The sequence below is a fragment of the Bubalus bubalis genome, chromosome 11 (assembly GCF_019923935.1).
Source record: "Bubalus bubalis isolate 160015118507 breed Murrah chromosome 11, NDDB_SH_1, whole genome shotgun sequence".
Classification (NCBI taxonomy): Eukaryota; Metazoa; Chordata; class Mammalia; order Artiodactyla; family Bovidae; genus Bubalus; species Bubalus bubalis.
In genome coordinates, this window is record NC_059167.1 from 24068974 (window position 1) to 24083324 (window position 14351).

At 47.6% G+C, this 14351-nt stretch overlaps 1 protein-coding gene across 2 annotated transcripts in view; it reads left to right on the forward strand.

The window, feature by feature from the left end:
- The window catches only part of PLEK2 (pleckstrin 2), a 28085-nt gene that overhangs the window by 11964 nt on the left and 1770 nt on the right, over positions 1–14351 (forward strand). For both annotated transcript variants that reach the window (XM_044924823.2, XM_006041818.4), the window contains exons 2-8: positions 7093–7257; positions 9065–9246; positions 10769–10860; positions 11156–11343; positions 11566–11667; positions 11963–12046; positions 14163–14241. In XM_044924823.2, the coding sequence (XP_044780758.1) occupies positions 7093–7257; positions 9065–9246; positions 10769–10860; positions 11156–11343; positions 11566–11667; positions 11963–12046; positions 14163–14241 (892 nt within the window). The remainder of the gene's footprint in view (positions 1–7092; positions 7258–9064; positions 9247–10768; positions 10861–11155; positions 11344–11565; positions 11668–11962; positions 12047–14162; positions 14242–14351) is intronic.

Genomic DNA, 14351 nt, shown 5'->3' on the forward strand with positions numbered 1-14351 from the left:
AAGCAAGAGAGTTCCAGAAAAACATCTACTTTATTGACTATGCCAAAGCCTTTGACTGTGTGGATCACAACAAACTGTGGAAAAGTCTTCAAGAGATGGGAATACCAGACCACTTTACCTGCCTCCTAAGAAATCTGATTGCAGGTCAAGAAGCAACAGAACCGGACATGGAACAACGGACTAGTTCCAAACTGGGAAAGGAGTACATCAAGACTGTATATTGACACCCTGCTTATTTAACTTATATATAGAGTTCATCATGCGAAATGCCAGGCTGGATAAAGCACAAGCTGGAATTGAGATTGCCAGGAGAAATATCAATAACCTCAGATATGCAGATGACACCACCCTTATGGCAGAAACTGAAGAACTGAAAAGCCTCTTGATGAAAGTGAAAAAGAAGAGTGAAAAAACTGGCTTAAAACTCAACATTCAAAAAATGAAGATCATGGCATCCGATCCCATCACTTCATGGCAAATGGGGAAATAATGGAAACAGTGACAGATTTTATTTTCTTGGGCTCCAAAATCACCACAGATGGTGACTGCAGCCATGAAATTAAAAGACACTTGCTTCTTGGAAGAAAAGCTATGACAAACCTAGACAGCATATTGAAAAACAGAGATATTACTTTGCCGACAAAGGTCTGCCTAGTCAAAGCTATGGTTTTTCCAGTAGTCATTTATGGATGTAAGAGTCGGACCATAAAGAAAAGTGAGCACTGAAGAATTGATACTTTTGAACTGTGGTGTTGGAGAAGACTCTTGAGAGTCCCTTGGACTTCAAGGAGATCAAACCAGTCAATCCTAAAGGAAATCAGTCCTGAATATTCATTGGAAGGACTGATGCTGAAGCTCCAATACTTTGGCCACCTGATACGAAGAACTGACTCATTGGAAAAGGCCCTGATGCTGGGAAAGATCAAAGGCAGGAGGAGAAGGGGATGACAGAGGATGTGATGGTTGGATGGCATCACCGACTCGATGGACATGAGTTTGAGCAAGCTCTGGGAGTTGGTGATGGACAGGGAAGCCTGGGGTGCTGCAGTCCATAGGGTCACAGAGTGGGACATGACTGAGCAACTGAAGTGAACTGAACTGAATGACTTCATCTTAACCTGATTACATCTGCAAAGACCCAATTTCCAAATAAGACCTCACTCACAGATCCCCCAGGTTAGGACTTCAACATGTCTTTTGCAGGGACATAATTCAACCCATAGTAAGTACCATCTCTGCTTCTTCAGGATTGTAGGGTCTTGGGCAAGACCTTTCTGGGCCTCAGTTTCCTCATTAAGAAACTTAGGGAGTTTAGAATCTTTACCATCTGAGCCACCAGGGAAGCCCATAGTATTATATAGACTTTTTCAAAGGGTCCTCCAGCTGTAAAATTCTGTGCTTTCTAAGCCCAGTCCTAGGGTTACATCCCATCTTATGGACTTTCCTTCCCCCTAACAGTGTGCTAAGCCATTCATGGTCCAAATGACCTCTGATCCCTGCCAGCTGCTTACAGACAAGGAGCCTGGAGAAGGTAGAAAATGCCCAGGTGAAGGGAGGCCTGGGTTCTTTACCCACTATAACCAGTGTATTTTTGGTTTTTAACACCCTTTACCTGCTGACTTTGGGTCAGTCTCTTATACCCTCTCAGTATGACGTAGCTTATCTGTAGAGCTGGGATCTTTCCTGTTGTGTGGGTTATTACAGGAACCTCTGGAGAAGGCAGTGGCAACCCACTCCAGTACTCTTGCCTGGAAAATCCCATGGATGAGGAGGCTGGTAGGCTGCAGTCCATGGGGTCGCTAAGAGTCGGACACGACTGAGAGACTTCACTTTCACTTTTCACTTTCATGCATTGGAGAAGGAAATGGCAACCCACTCCAGTGTTCTTGCCTGGAGAATCCCAGGGATGGCGGGGCCTAGTGGGCTGCCGTCTATGGGGTTACACGGAGTCAGACATGACTGAAGTGACTTAGCAGCAACAGGAACCTCTAGCTGAGCTACCCACTCCCATCTGGCCGAACTTAATTTAGCTGTTCTGCCGCAGAGCAGTCAGGTGATTTTTTTTTTTAACATGAGCACCTAAGCTTGTGATCATTCTGCTTAAAAGTCTTTAGGGACTCCCCTCCGGCCACAGTGAGGTCACCAGCTGCTTCAAGTGCTCTACCTCCAAAGTGAGCCCATCTCAGCCTTTCTCAGACTGCTCTCCTTTGCTGTCAGACTGGATTCTTAGTTGCTCATAATGCAGTGCTCTCTAGCAAGTTTAAACAGAAGGGTAAGTTGGATATATTTGGGAGGACCAAGTGCCATACAGCCAGGGACAATGCAGCCAGGCAGAAATACCCCACAGCACCAGGAGGCGTCTCTAGTGGAAATATCCTGCCGATGCTGTTTGTCACATGTTCCTGATAACTCTGGGGACTGGGTGTCAGAAGACCCCGTCCTTCCACCACTAGCCTGCCACCTTGGTGGCTGCCAAACACGCATCAGTGCCCCATGCACAGGCCTGGCAGCCACTAGCCACCTCCCTGTTCCCCTCATGCCAGAAATTCTGGGAAATGTAGCGTTTCGTCCAGGAAATGTAGCCTTATCTGTGTATTAGTTTGTTCTGCTCAACATCTGTTGGTTTCACCTTTCTCCCTAACGTCTCCAGGCCCCTTTCTTCTTTCTCTGTTGTTTTAGTTTATGAGGGCTCCTGTAACAAAAGACACGGATGGGATTGCCTAAGCAACAGAGATTTATTTTCTCACAGTTCTGGAGGCTGGAGTCTAAGGTTTAAAGTGTCGAAGGTTTGGTTTCCTCTTAGGCCATCTCCTCAGCTCGCCCATGCGTGGCACCTCTGGCTGTGTGCTCACATGGTCTTTGCTCTGTGTGCAGGCCTCCCTGACATGTCCAAATTTTCCTAGTCTCATGAGGCCTCCAGTCAGATTGGATTAAGACCCAATTAATGGCCTCATCTGGGCTTCCCAGGTGGTGCTAGTGGTAAAGAACCCATCTGCCAATGTAGGAGACGTAGGAGACGCAGGTTCAATCCCTGGATGGGGAAGATCCCCCTGGAGGAGGGCATGGCAATCCACTCCAGTATTCTTGCCTGGAGAATCCCAGGGGAGCCTGGTGGGCTACAGTCCATAGGATGGCAAAGAGTTGGAAAGAACTGAAGTGACTTAGCATGCACACAATGGCCCCATTTAACCTAATCACCTTAAAGACCTTCTCTTCAAATACAGTCACATTCTAAGGTAGTGGTAATTCTTGGGTCAAGAAGATCCCCTGGAGAAGGGATAGGCTACCTACTCCAGTATTGTTGGGCTTCCTTGGTGGCTTAGGTGGTAAAGAATCCACCTGCAATGTGGGAGACCTGCGTTCAATCCCTGGGTTGGGACGATCCCCTGGAGGAGGGCCTGGCAATGCACTCCAGTGTTCTTGCCTGGAGAATCCCCATGGACAGAGGAGTCTGGCAGGCTACGGTCCATGGGGTTGCAAAGAGTCAGGCATGACTCAGTGACTAAGCACAGCACAAGGTAGAGGTGGGGGAGTGGTTGGGGTGTCAACTATGAATTTGGGAGAAGGGCATAATGTAGCCCAGAATGCCTATGTTTTAAGATTATTTTGCCTCCTCTCCTTCACCTTACACTGGCCCCCATGCCGTCAGCTTAGATGGCAATCTCCTCTCTGCACCAGCTACACCTGTGTGCTGGCATTTCGCTGCCTTTACTGCTAATGCTGCACTTGAACCCCCTCAGCAGGGGCTCATCAAGCAAGGAGACCTGAGTCTGGGCCATGTGGAGAGCAGTACAGGACCCTCATTGCTGAGGAGTTAGAGCCAAATCTTTTTCATTTCTTTAAACATGTCCCCTTGTGTCAAGAACAGCCATCAGCCATCGTGTGACGTGGATTCTTGGTACAGGATAGAATGAAGAGAGCAAAACTGTAAAATTCAGCTTGACATATCTGTCCTCTCATGGGCCCAGCTCACACACCATGTAATGTAATGACACTTAGACATATTAGTAAACTCTTGTCAGAATAACTGTTAAAAGTCATATTTAGGGTAGGAGGGAGGCTCAAGAGGAAGGGGATATATGTATGCATGTGGTTGATTCACTTCATTGTACAACAGAAACTAGCACAACTTTGTAAAGCAATTATATTCCAATTCAGTCACTCAGTAGTGTCTGACTCTTTGCAGCACACCAGGCTTCCCTGTCCACCACCAACTCCCAAAGCTTACTCAAACTCATGTCCATCGAGTAGATGATACCATCCAACCATCTCATCCTCTGTCGTCCCCTTCTCCTCCTTCCTTCAGTCTTTCCCAGCATCAGGGTCTTTTCCAATGAGTCAGCTCTTTGCATCAGGTGGCCAAAGTTTTGGAGCTTCAGCTTCAGCATCAGTCCTTCCAATGAATATTCAGGACTGATTTCCTTCAGGATTGACTGGTTTGATCTCCTCCAGTCCAAGGGACTCTCAAGAGTCTTCTCCAACACCACAGTTTAAAAGCATCAATTCTTCGGCACTCAGCTTTCTTTATAGTCCAACTCTCACATCCATACATGACTACTGGAAAAACCATTTTGACTAGATGGACTTTGTTGGCAAAGTGATGCCTCTGCCTTTTAATATGTTGTCTAGGTTTGTCATAGCTTTTCTTCCAAGGAGCAAGTGTCTTTTAATTTCTTGGCTGCAGTCACCATCTACAGTGGTTTTGGAGCCCCCCAAAATAAAGTCTCTCACTGTTTCCATTATTTCTCCATCTATTTGCCATGAAGTGATGGGACCAGATGCCATGATCTTAGTTTTTTGAATGTTGAGTTTTAAGCCAACTTTTTCACTTTCATCAAGAGGCTCTTTAGTTCTTCATTTTCTGCCATAAGGGTGGTGTCATCTGCATATCTGAGGTTATTGATATTTCTCCTGGCAATCTTGATTCCAGCTTGTGCTTCATCCAGCCTGGCATTTTTCATGATGTACTCTGCATATAAGTTAAATAAGCAGGGTGACAAATAGATATAGATATAAATATTTAATATATATAGATGTGTAAATATTTGTATAAATATATATTTAATATTCCAATTAAATATGTATGTATATGGAAAAGTGAAAGAGTTAGTCACTCAGTTGTATCTGACTCTTTGTGACCCCATGGAGTCTAGCCTGCCAGGCTCCTCTGTCCATGGGATTCTCCAGGCAAGAATACTGGAGTGAGTATTCTCTTCTCCAGGGGATTTTCCCTACCCAGGGACTGAACCCAGGTCTCCTGCATTGCAGGCAGATTCTTTACCGTTTGAGCCACCAGGAAAGCCTATATATATGCCATCCTTAGTTGCCACAGTAAATTCTGTTTGGCTTAGACCAGTGCTCACACAGTCAACCCCTTCAACAATTTCCAGTTCGCTAACACTCAGTGCATACCTGCTGAGCATGAAACAGAATTGCAGCATCACAGATGTGACAACTGAAGGGGCCTTGGAAATGAATCAGTGCTGGGTCAGGAAACCAGTAAATTGCGGACAGTCTCTGATTCAAATAAAGTGCATCTCTCTTGGTTAGAATCCAGCCCTAATTGGGCTCTGCTCTGGGAAATATGCCAAGAAAGTCACTTTCATGAGTGTGTACAAAGCTATTCCATTCTTATTCTTCAGCAGACATCCCCCCATCCACTGGTCTGTTCTAGAAACAGACTCTCTGTCTTCACCTGCCTGTTTTGTCCACTGGCTCCGTGACCCATCTGAGAGCCCCCCCAGGCTCCCCTGCATTTTAGGTCTGTCACACCAGGTTAGGTAAGATGGTTAGAGTTCTTAATTTGTGGCTTCACTTTACAAATTCCCCACATCCCTCAGCTAGGAACATTTTGGAGGGAGGATATATCCTAAGGGGAAAAAGTTAGAGATGCAGATCAAAACTTATGTGCAAGGATATTCATTATGGAGTTGTTTATAATAGTTAAAAGAAAAAAAAGGAAACCTCAGTTGCAAACAACAGGAGATGGGCAAGGAAATGATACATCCACTTGCTGGTCATTAAAAGACATGTTGAGTCTGAGTGAACTCCGGGAGTTGGTGACGGACAGGGAGGCCTGGCATGCTGCGATTCATGGGGTCGCAAAGAGTCGGACACGACTGACTGACTGAACTGAACTGAACTGAATGGTGTGAGAAGATGCTTGGCAAAGTCAACAAAAGAAGATTGGAAAATAAAACTATACGTAATATGCTCTTGATTAAAAAAACTAAAAGGGAAAAAGACAAAGGAAATGCAAGGTATTAACAGGATCTCTCTCTTGTTTATGTGTTTGGCTGTGCTGGGTCCTCATTGAGGCATGTAGGATCTTTAGTTGCAGCAGGTGAACTCTTAGCTGCTGCGTGTGGGATCTAGTTCCCAGTCCAGGGATGGAACCCATGCCTCCTACACTGAGAGCTCGGAGTCTTAGCCACTGGACCATCAGGGAAGTCCCTAGGATCTTTTCTTCTGTGTATTTTGCAGTTTCTTTTAAGGCTTATAACCATAGAAAAAAAGAACAAATGGGAACTAGCAAGTCAACGCCAATTGTTACATACTCAAAAGAGATGACAAAGATATCCAAAGCTCACAATTTCTTCATGAAAATGAAAATAAACATATAATTTGGAACAGGATCTTTTGGCTCTTAAGGACATTATTGGGATAATTGGTGAAACTTGAGTGGAGTTTATGGAACAGAGGAAAATAACATATTTATGTAAATTTCCTAATGTTGATGATTGTATTGTGGTTATGTTGGAAATACTTTTTATTTTTTGGTAGGAGACAATAAAATATTGAGAAGCATCAATATTAACATATGGAGCATCATGTTAAAAACTAACTCTTAAATGGTTTTGTAAAAGTTTTTTTTGTAATAAAGTTTTATGCTTGTCTTCAGCTTTTCTCTGAATTAAAATTATTTCAAAATTAAAAAATAAAATTAAGCTAAGGAAGAGAGACAGCGCTGTCTCCTTATTGGAGAGTTGATCCAATGGCACAGTCTGGCCACCTGTGCAACGAGACTCCTCTTCCTATGACCAGGTCGTCCCCTCGGCCACCTCACCTCAGGGCTCTCCTGTCTGTCCTCAGGGTCACATTGTCCACAACTGGAAAGCACGGTGGTTCATTCTTCGGCAGAACACACTGCTATACTACAAGTTCGAGGGGGGTCGGAAAGTGACCCCTCCCAAGGGCCGCATCCTTCTGGATGGCTGCACCATCACCTGCCCCTGCCTGGAGTATGAAAACCGACCGGTAAGTGAAGTCCCTTCTTCCCAGCACCTCCCTCCCACTCCCAGGACCACCCCGCTCCCTGGCCTCTTAGCCAAAGGCGGTATGAGTCATGGTAAGAGCTGAGTTACTGAAAAACCTAGACTCAAATCCTGGCTGCGCCACATACCAGGCACGTGACCTTGGGCAGATAATTGAACCTCTCTGAGCCTGAGTTCCTCATCTATAAACTGGGATAATGTAATGACACCTGACTGTTGCTCACAGCTATGATGAAGATCATGAAGGTAATGGTGGGTCAAAACACTTGTAGCCTAGGAGGTACCACACAGATGTGAGTAGTTACTGCTACTTCAGGTTCAATAGGATGGCTTTCATCCCCCAGGGGGTATGTGTTCCAAAAGTCAGGAGCAGCGCAACCCTAAAAAGAACCTGAGTTAATCATTTACCATCTACCATCAGAGAAGAATCGGAATTAATCATTTACCGAGGGCTCAGTAAGTGCCAAGAAATTGGCTAGGCTTGGAGAAGTCAAGGAAGGAAATTGTAAGATTGGTTCTTTCAGTTAATGATCTTGTTATGAAAGCAAGTGGTTAATTGAAAAACAGTTCCAAATGTTGGTACAGATATTATTGGCCACAGAGAACATTGTCTTGCTGAAAAGGAGGAAGATGTCCTTACGAGCCATCTGGCTCAGGTACAACTTTGGAATGGATGGAGATTCGGGCATGAACTGGTTGAGAAAGTTTAAACCATATTATATGAAGAATGTGTGAAAGACTTGGGATGATTAGACTCAATCAAGAAGAAGATCAGATGTAGACATAGAGAACAGACTTACAGACACGGGGGCGGGACGGGGGGTTGAGGAAGGAGAGGGTGGGGTGTATGGAGAGAGTGATATGGAAACTTACATTACCATATGTAAAATAGCCAAGGGGAATTTGCTGTATAACTCAGGGAGCTCAGACTGGGGCTCTGTAACAACCTAGAGGGGTGGGATGGGGAGGGAGACAGGAGGGAGGTTCAAGAGGGAGGAGACACAGGTATACTATGGCTGATTGATGTTGATGTTGGCAGAAACCAACACAATAGTTTAGTCGCTAAGTCATGTCCGACTCTTGCGATCCCATAGACTGTATGTAGCCTGCCAGGATCCTCTGTCCATGGGATTCTCCAGGCAAGAATACTGGAATGGGTTGCCATCTCCTCCTCCATGGGATCTTTGTGACCCAGGGATTGAACCTGGGTCTCCTGCATTGCAGGCAGATTCTTTACCAACTGAGCTACTGTAAAGCCATTATCCTTCAATTAAAAATAAATACGTTTTAAAAAATAAATAAAAAAGAAGATGATCAAAAGGAGCAGAACTGAGTTCCTTCAGGGTAAGCGTTAATAGCCTCAGAGGACAGAGGAAGGCATTGAGAGGCTCAGTGGGTCCTTTAATGTGCCCAAGCGACCGTAGCTATGGCTCTAGCTCAGTCTCACCTGGAAGCCTGTGTGTTTCCCTCTTTAGCACAGGGACTCTCATAAGAAGTGAGCTTAATCAAGAAGGCAGAATCGGGAGCAGAGAGACCAAGACCTCAGGAAGCAGACTCTGCTCTAATTAGTCTATCCAAAGGGGGGGCCAAGGTGGTGAACTCTCTGTCACTGGCGGTGTACAAGGGAATCTTTAAAGGCCCAGCAGCTGGGACATGGTCGAGGGGTGAGGCATTCGGCAGTCACTGGATCACGTGGTCTCCCAGATCTGCTTCGGTTCTGTCATTTTTGCTGCCCAGCCGGCTTTCTCTCTCCCTCTCAGCCTGGTCTGACTGGCTGTCTCTTCCCACAGCTCCTCATTAAGCTGAAAACTCAAACATCCACGGAGTACTTCCTGGAGGCCTGTTCTCGAGAGGAGAGGGACGCCTGGGCCTTCGAGATAACAGGAGCCATCCATGCGGGGCAGCCGGGGAAGGTCCAACAGCTTCACCTGCTGAAGAACTCCTTCAAGCTGCCCCCTCACATCAGCTTGCAGTGAGTGCCCGGCCCTGCCCTCACCCTCCCTGGCTTTGCTGCAGCCTCTGCTGTCTGCACGGCTCAGGGAGGGGACCTCTGTGGCTGCTACACAGGCCTGGCTGGTGCTGCAACTGTGCTCCAGGGCCTGCTTACATTGTTTTCCCTATGTGGGAGTGGCCCTGCCAGCCTGCTCTGGCAACTGCTTGGGGTCCCTGCTGCTCCTGCCCCCCTCAGTGTCTTGACCCCCTCCCTTCTGTGTCAACGGGGATGCTCAGGGCTATAAAAACAGCTCCCCAGGGATCTCCACTCACCAAGTCATTAGTCTTGTTTGCAGCCTGGTGGCAGGAACATGTGTTCTGTTAAGAGCTGCATTCTTATTCTGTGGGATTCTTCATCCACCCATCCATTCACTCTTTTAAGAAATAGTTACTGAGTGCCTGCTGCATGCCCTACATCGCTCTAGGTGCTCATGCAGATGGGCATAAACAAAGTCTCATCTCAGGGGCTTTCCAGCCCAAGTACCTACATAGACAATGAGAAAAGGTCTGCCATTGGCGGCAGGGATTGTCCCACAGAACAGAAGGAAAGCAGGTCAGTGGTGGCAGTGATACTATAAAGCAGGGAAGGATGAAAGGAATTCCCATCATGGAAATTGTTATATCCACGCATCTGCAGGAAATGCCCACTAACCTTGCAGGAAGCAGAACTTCCCAGGCTTGCCAAAAAACTCCATACCAGGCTCTGGAATCTTGATTGTTCATCTTTGTTGTTCAGTCGCTAAGTCGCGTCTGACTCTTTGCGACCCCATGGACTGCAGCACGCCAGGCCACCCTGTTCCTCGCCATCTCCTGGAGTTTGCCCTAGTTCATGTACATTGTATCAGTGATGCCATCCAACCATCTCATCCTCTGTTGCCCTCTTCTCCTTCCCCTCAGTCTTTCCCAGCATCAAGGTCTTTTCCAGTGAGTCGGCTCTTTGTATCAGGTGGCCAAAGTACTAGAGCTTCAGCATCAGTCCTTCCAATGAATATTCAGGGTTGATTTCCTTTAGGATTGCCTGGTTTGGTCTCCTTGCTGTCCGAGGGACTCTCAAGAGTCTTCTCCAGCCCCACAGTTCGAAAGCATCATATGTGCCCAGGGCGTGGCTAACCCATGGTGAGTGCAGGGAGGACCAACCGCAGATGAGAGTGGGTTCAAGAGATGGGTGACTTTTGAGAAGTAGCTGGAGGAGTTTGGACTTTATACAGCAGATCATAGATAATTCTTTTGTTTTTAAATTAAGCTGTGACTTATTTAATACTTCTGTGCTAGACAGAATACCTGTCTAGCATAGAAGTATTAGAACATTTAGATGAACAAGAAGAAATGTTCCCCAATCCCACCTCTCAGATTCTTATGCATAACAGAATACCCCTCTTTCTCTGTGATGTGTATTATGCCACTTGCCACGTGCTTTATACCCTCAGCAGTGGCTCATGGACCCACCCTCATTCCTGTCAATGTGACGAGGGTCTCCTTTCTTTTGTCTTCTTTGCGTGTAGTCGCATCGTGGACAAGATGCGCGACAGTAGCTGCGGAATCCGGCCAAGCCCCAACATGGAGCAGGGAAGCACCTACAAAAAGACCTTCATAGGTGAGCCCTACCCCACCCCCGGGGCTGGACCAGGGACTGGAGACCTGGGGCTTGGTGACCTGGGACTCAGTGGTGAGCCCTGAGCTGCCTGGCAGCCAACGGGCCAGCCTGAGAGGTGGGTGTGGCCACAGCTCTGGGCAGTGGGGTTGGTGTTTGGTCTGCTCCAGGGCCAAGCCCCAAGGCTGTTCCAAGGCTGCCCCAGGGGTCAAGGTCAATGAGGTCACAGCCAGGCACCCCTGAGCAAGCTGGTCTGGAGCCTGTCGTCTTGACGGGTGCTGCCCTTGCCCCGCTGCAGGCTCCTCCCTGGTGGACTGGCTCCTCTCCAACGGCTTTGCAGCCAGCCGTCTGGAGGCTGTGACGCTGGCCTCGGTGCTCATGGAGGAGAACTTCCTTCGGCCAGTAGGCACCCGAAGCATGGGAGCCATTCGCTCGGGGGATCTGTCTGAGCAGTTCCTGGATGACTCCACGGCCCTGTACACATTCGTAAGTGAGGGCCTGGGTTCCTCTTGGCATGGGAGCAGAGAGGAAGAGGCCACAAAGTGTGGGCCAAGGGTCCACGGTCAGCGGGGAGAGGTCTAGGGCTCGGGGAGGGGGTACAGCTTCACCCCCAGGTGGAGTGGGAGTTTCCTTTCCCCTGTGGGAACTTCCCCAGCCTGGAGCTGGGATGTGTTGGTAACAAGAGTCCTTGTCTCTCCTTCCTACCAGGCTGAGAGCTGCAAGAAGAAGATAAGTCCCAAGGAAGAAATCAGTCTTAGCACCATGGAGTTAAGTGGCACTGTGGTGAAGCAAGGCTATTTGGCCAAGCAGGTGTGGTACGGCCCACCTTGGAGCTGGGAGGAGGTGGACAGTCCTGAACCTCGGGGGAGGCAGGAACCCCCACAAAGGGTGGGAAGGGCTGAGACTCCAGAGGGCACTAGTTGTCAGCAGCATCTGCTAAGTCAGGGTCCAGTGGTGGCCACAAGGGAGCCAAGGCAAGGGGCCGGCACATGTCCGTGCCCATAGGAGTCCCAGACAAGCAGGCCTAAGGCGTTAGAGGCGTGAAGGCGGGAGGATGTGACTACAAGCTGTCACCTGCGAGCCACACATCCTTTCTTTGCCTCAGGGGCACAAGAGGAAAAACTGGAAGGTGCGGCGCTTTGTTCTGAGGAAGGACCCGGCTTTTCTGCATTACTACGACCCTTCCAAAGTGAGTACCTTGTCAAGCTTCCAGACATGTCTCTCCCCAGCAGAGCTGGGGCGGTTCCACCTCCAGCCTTCCTCCCAGCCTCCCTACCATAATTTCCACCCACGATGCCTTTCCTTCCACAAGTTGCAAACTGCTCCTCCCAGTCTGACCTCTCTTTTCTTTCATCACATCGTTGCCTGCTCAGTTGATTCTGCTCAGTGGATCTTCATTGTTTTGGGAGGAAACACATCTTTCAGTTCCTCCAAAGCTGGCTGTGTGCCTACGAAGGGGGAGCTGAGCTGATGAAGAGACTCCTGACTGGTGCTTTCCAGCCTCTTTCACCCCTTTCCACCCAAAGAGGCCGTGAATTCTGCCCCCTCATCCTCTTGTCCCCACCAATGTTTTGAAAAGTTTCTTTTACCATTTAATATTTAAGCCATAATTCTGAGTTTCAGATAATAAGTATTACTGCATGCTCACTTGATCTAATTCCAATCAAAAGAACAGAAACATGGCCTTTTAGTCAGCCTGTTCAGCCTTGTCTTGGTAGATTTTCATTTGTTTTTTGAAATAATGAAGAGTGTGCATTCAGTCAGGAACCCAACCCTAAGCCAAGAACATGAGGGAGCTTGAAGGAGCCCCCAGGGACCCTGCTAGACCACAGGGAGGGCTAAGGGGCAGGGAGGGGCGTGGTGCTGATGTGACTGGCTGTGAAACGAAGCTCAAACTTCCTCACTCATGCAGATAACTTGCCATGGGATGTCCAAGTGCAGCCTCATCTTTTGTTACAAACGACTCTCACGGACTAATTCTTTAGTAGGCTGAGGGTGGTATGATGAGAGCATGATTCTTCTGTTGTTATTGCTCAGTCGCTCAGTCCTGTCCAACTCTTTGTGACCCCGTGGACTGCAGCACACAAGCCTTCCCTTTCCTTCATCATCTCCCAAAGTTTGCTCAAACTCATATCCGTTGAGTTGGTGATGCTATCAAACTATCTCATCCTCTGTCTCCTGATTCGTCTCCTGCCCTCAATCTTTCCCAGCATCAGGGTCTTTTCCAATAAGTCAGTTCTTCACAGCAGGTGGCCAAATTACTGGAGCTCCAGCTTCAGCCTAGTCCTTCCAGTGAATTATTCAGGATTGATTTCCTTTAGGATTGACTGGTTTGATCTCCTTGCAGTCCAAGGTACTCTTAAGAGTCTTCTCCAGCACCACAATTCAAAAGATTCAGTTCTTCAGTGCTCAGCCTTCTTTATGGTCCAACTCTCACATCCGTTCATGACTACTGGAAAAACCATAGCATTGACTATGAAAGTGAAAGTGAAGTCGCTCAGTTGTGTCCGACTCTTTGTGACCCCATGGATGGTAGCCTACCAGGCTCCACAGTCCTTGGGATTTTCCAGGCAAGAATACTGGAGTGGGCTGCTATTTCCTTCTCCGGGGATCATCCCCACCCAGGGATCGAACCCGGGTCTCCTGCATTGCAGACAGATGCTTTACCATCTGAGCCACTAGGGAAGCCCACAGCTTTGACTATACAGACTTGCAAAGTGATGTCTCTGTTTTTTAATATGCTGTCTAGATTTGTCATAGCTTTCCTTCCAAGGAGCAAGCATCTTTTAATTTCATGGCTGCAGTCACTGTCTGCAGTGATTTTGGAGCCCAAGAAAAGAAAATCTGTCCCAGGTTCTACTTTTCCCCCATCTATTTGCCATGAAGTGATGGGACCAGATGCCATGATCTTAGTTTTTTGAATGTTCAGTTTTAAGCCACTCTCCTCTTTCAGCCTCATTAAGAGGTTCTTTAGTTCCTCTAAATGGCTTTTTGCCATTAGAGTAGTATCATCTGCATATCTGAAGTTGTTGATATTTCTCCTGGCAATCTTGATTCCAGCTTGTGATTCATCCAATCTGGCATTTCTGCATTTAAGTTAAATAAACAGAGTGACAGTATCCATCCTTGACGTCCTCCTTTTCCCAAGTTTGCACCAGTTGTTCCATGTGAGGTTCTAACTGTTGCCTCTGGACTTGCATTCAGGTTTCTCAGGAGACAGGTAATGTGGCCCAGTTATTTCTGTCTCTTTAATAAGAGTTCTGTGCCTTCACACAGTCCCTAATTAGCTCTCCTTTCCTTTGCAGGAAGAGAACCGGCCAGTGGGTGGGTTTTCTCTTCGTGGCTCCCTGGTGTCAGCTCTGGAGGATAATGGCGTTCCCACTGGTAAGGGGCAACTTGGGCCCCATCTTCATCTCAGGGTCCTACCTCCTGCTCTCTCAGTAATGCTCTGCTGATGATGGACGAAGCTGTGGGGCCTGAGTGGGGCTTTCTCA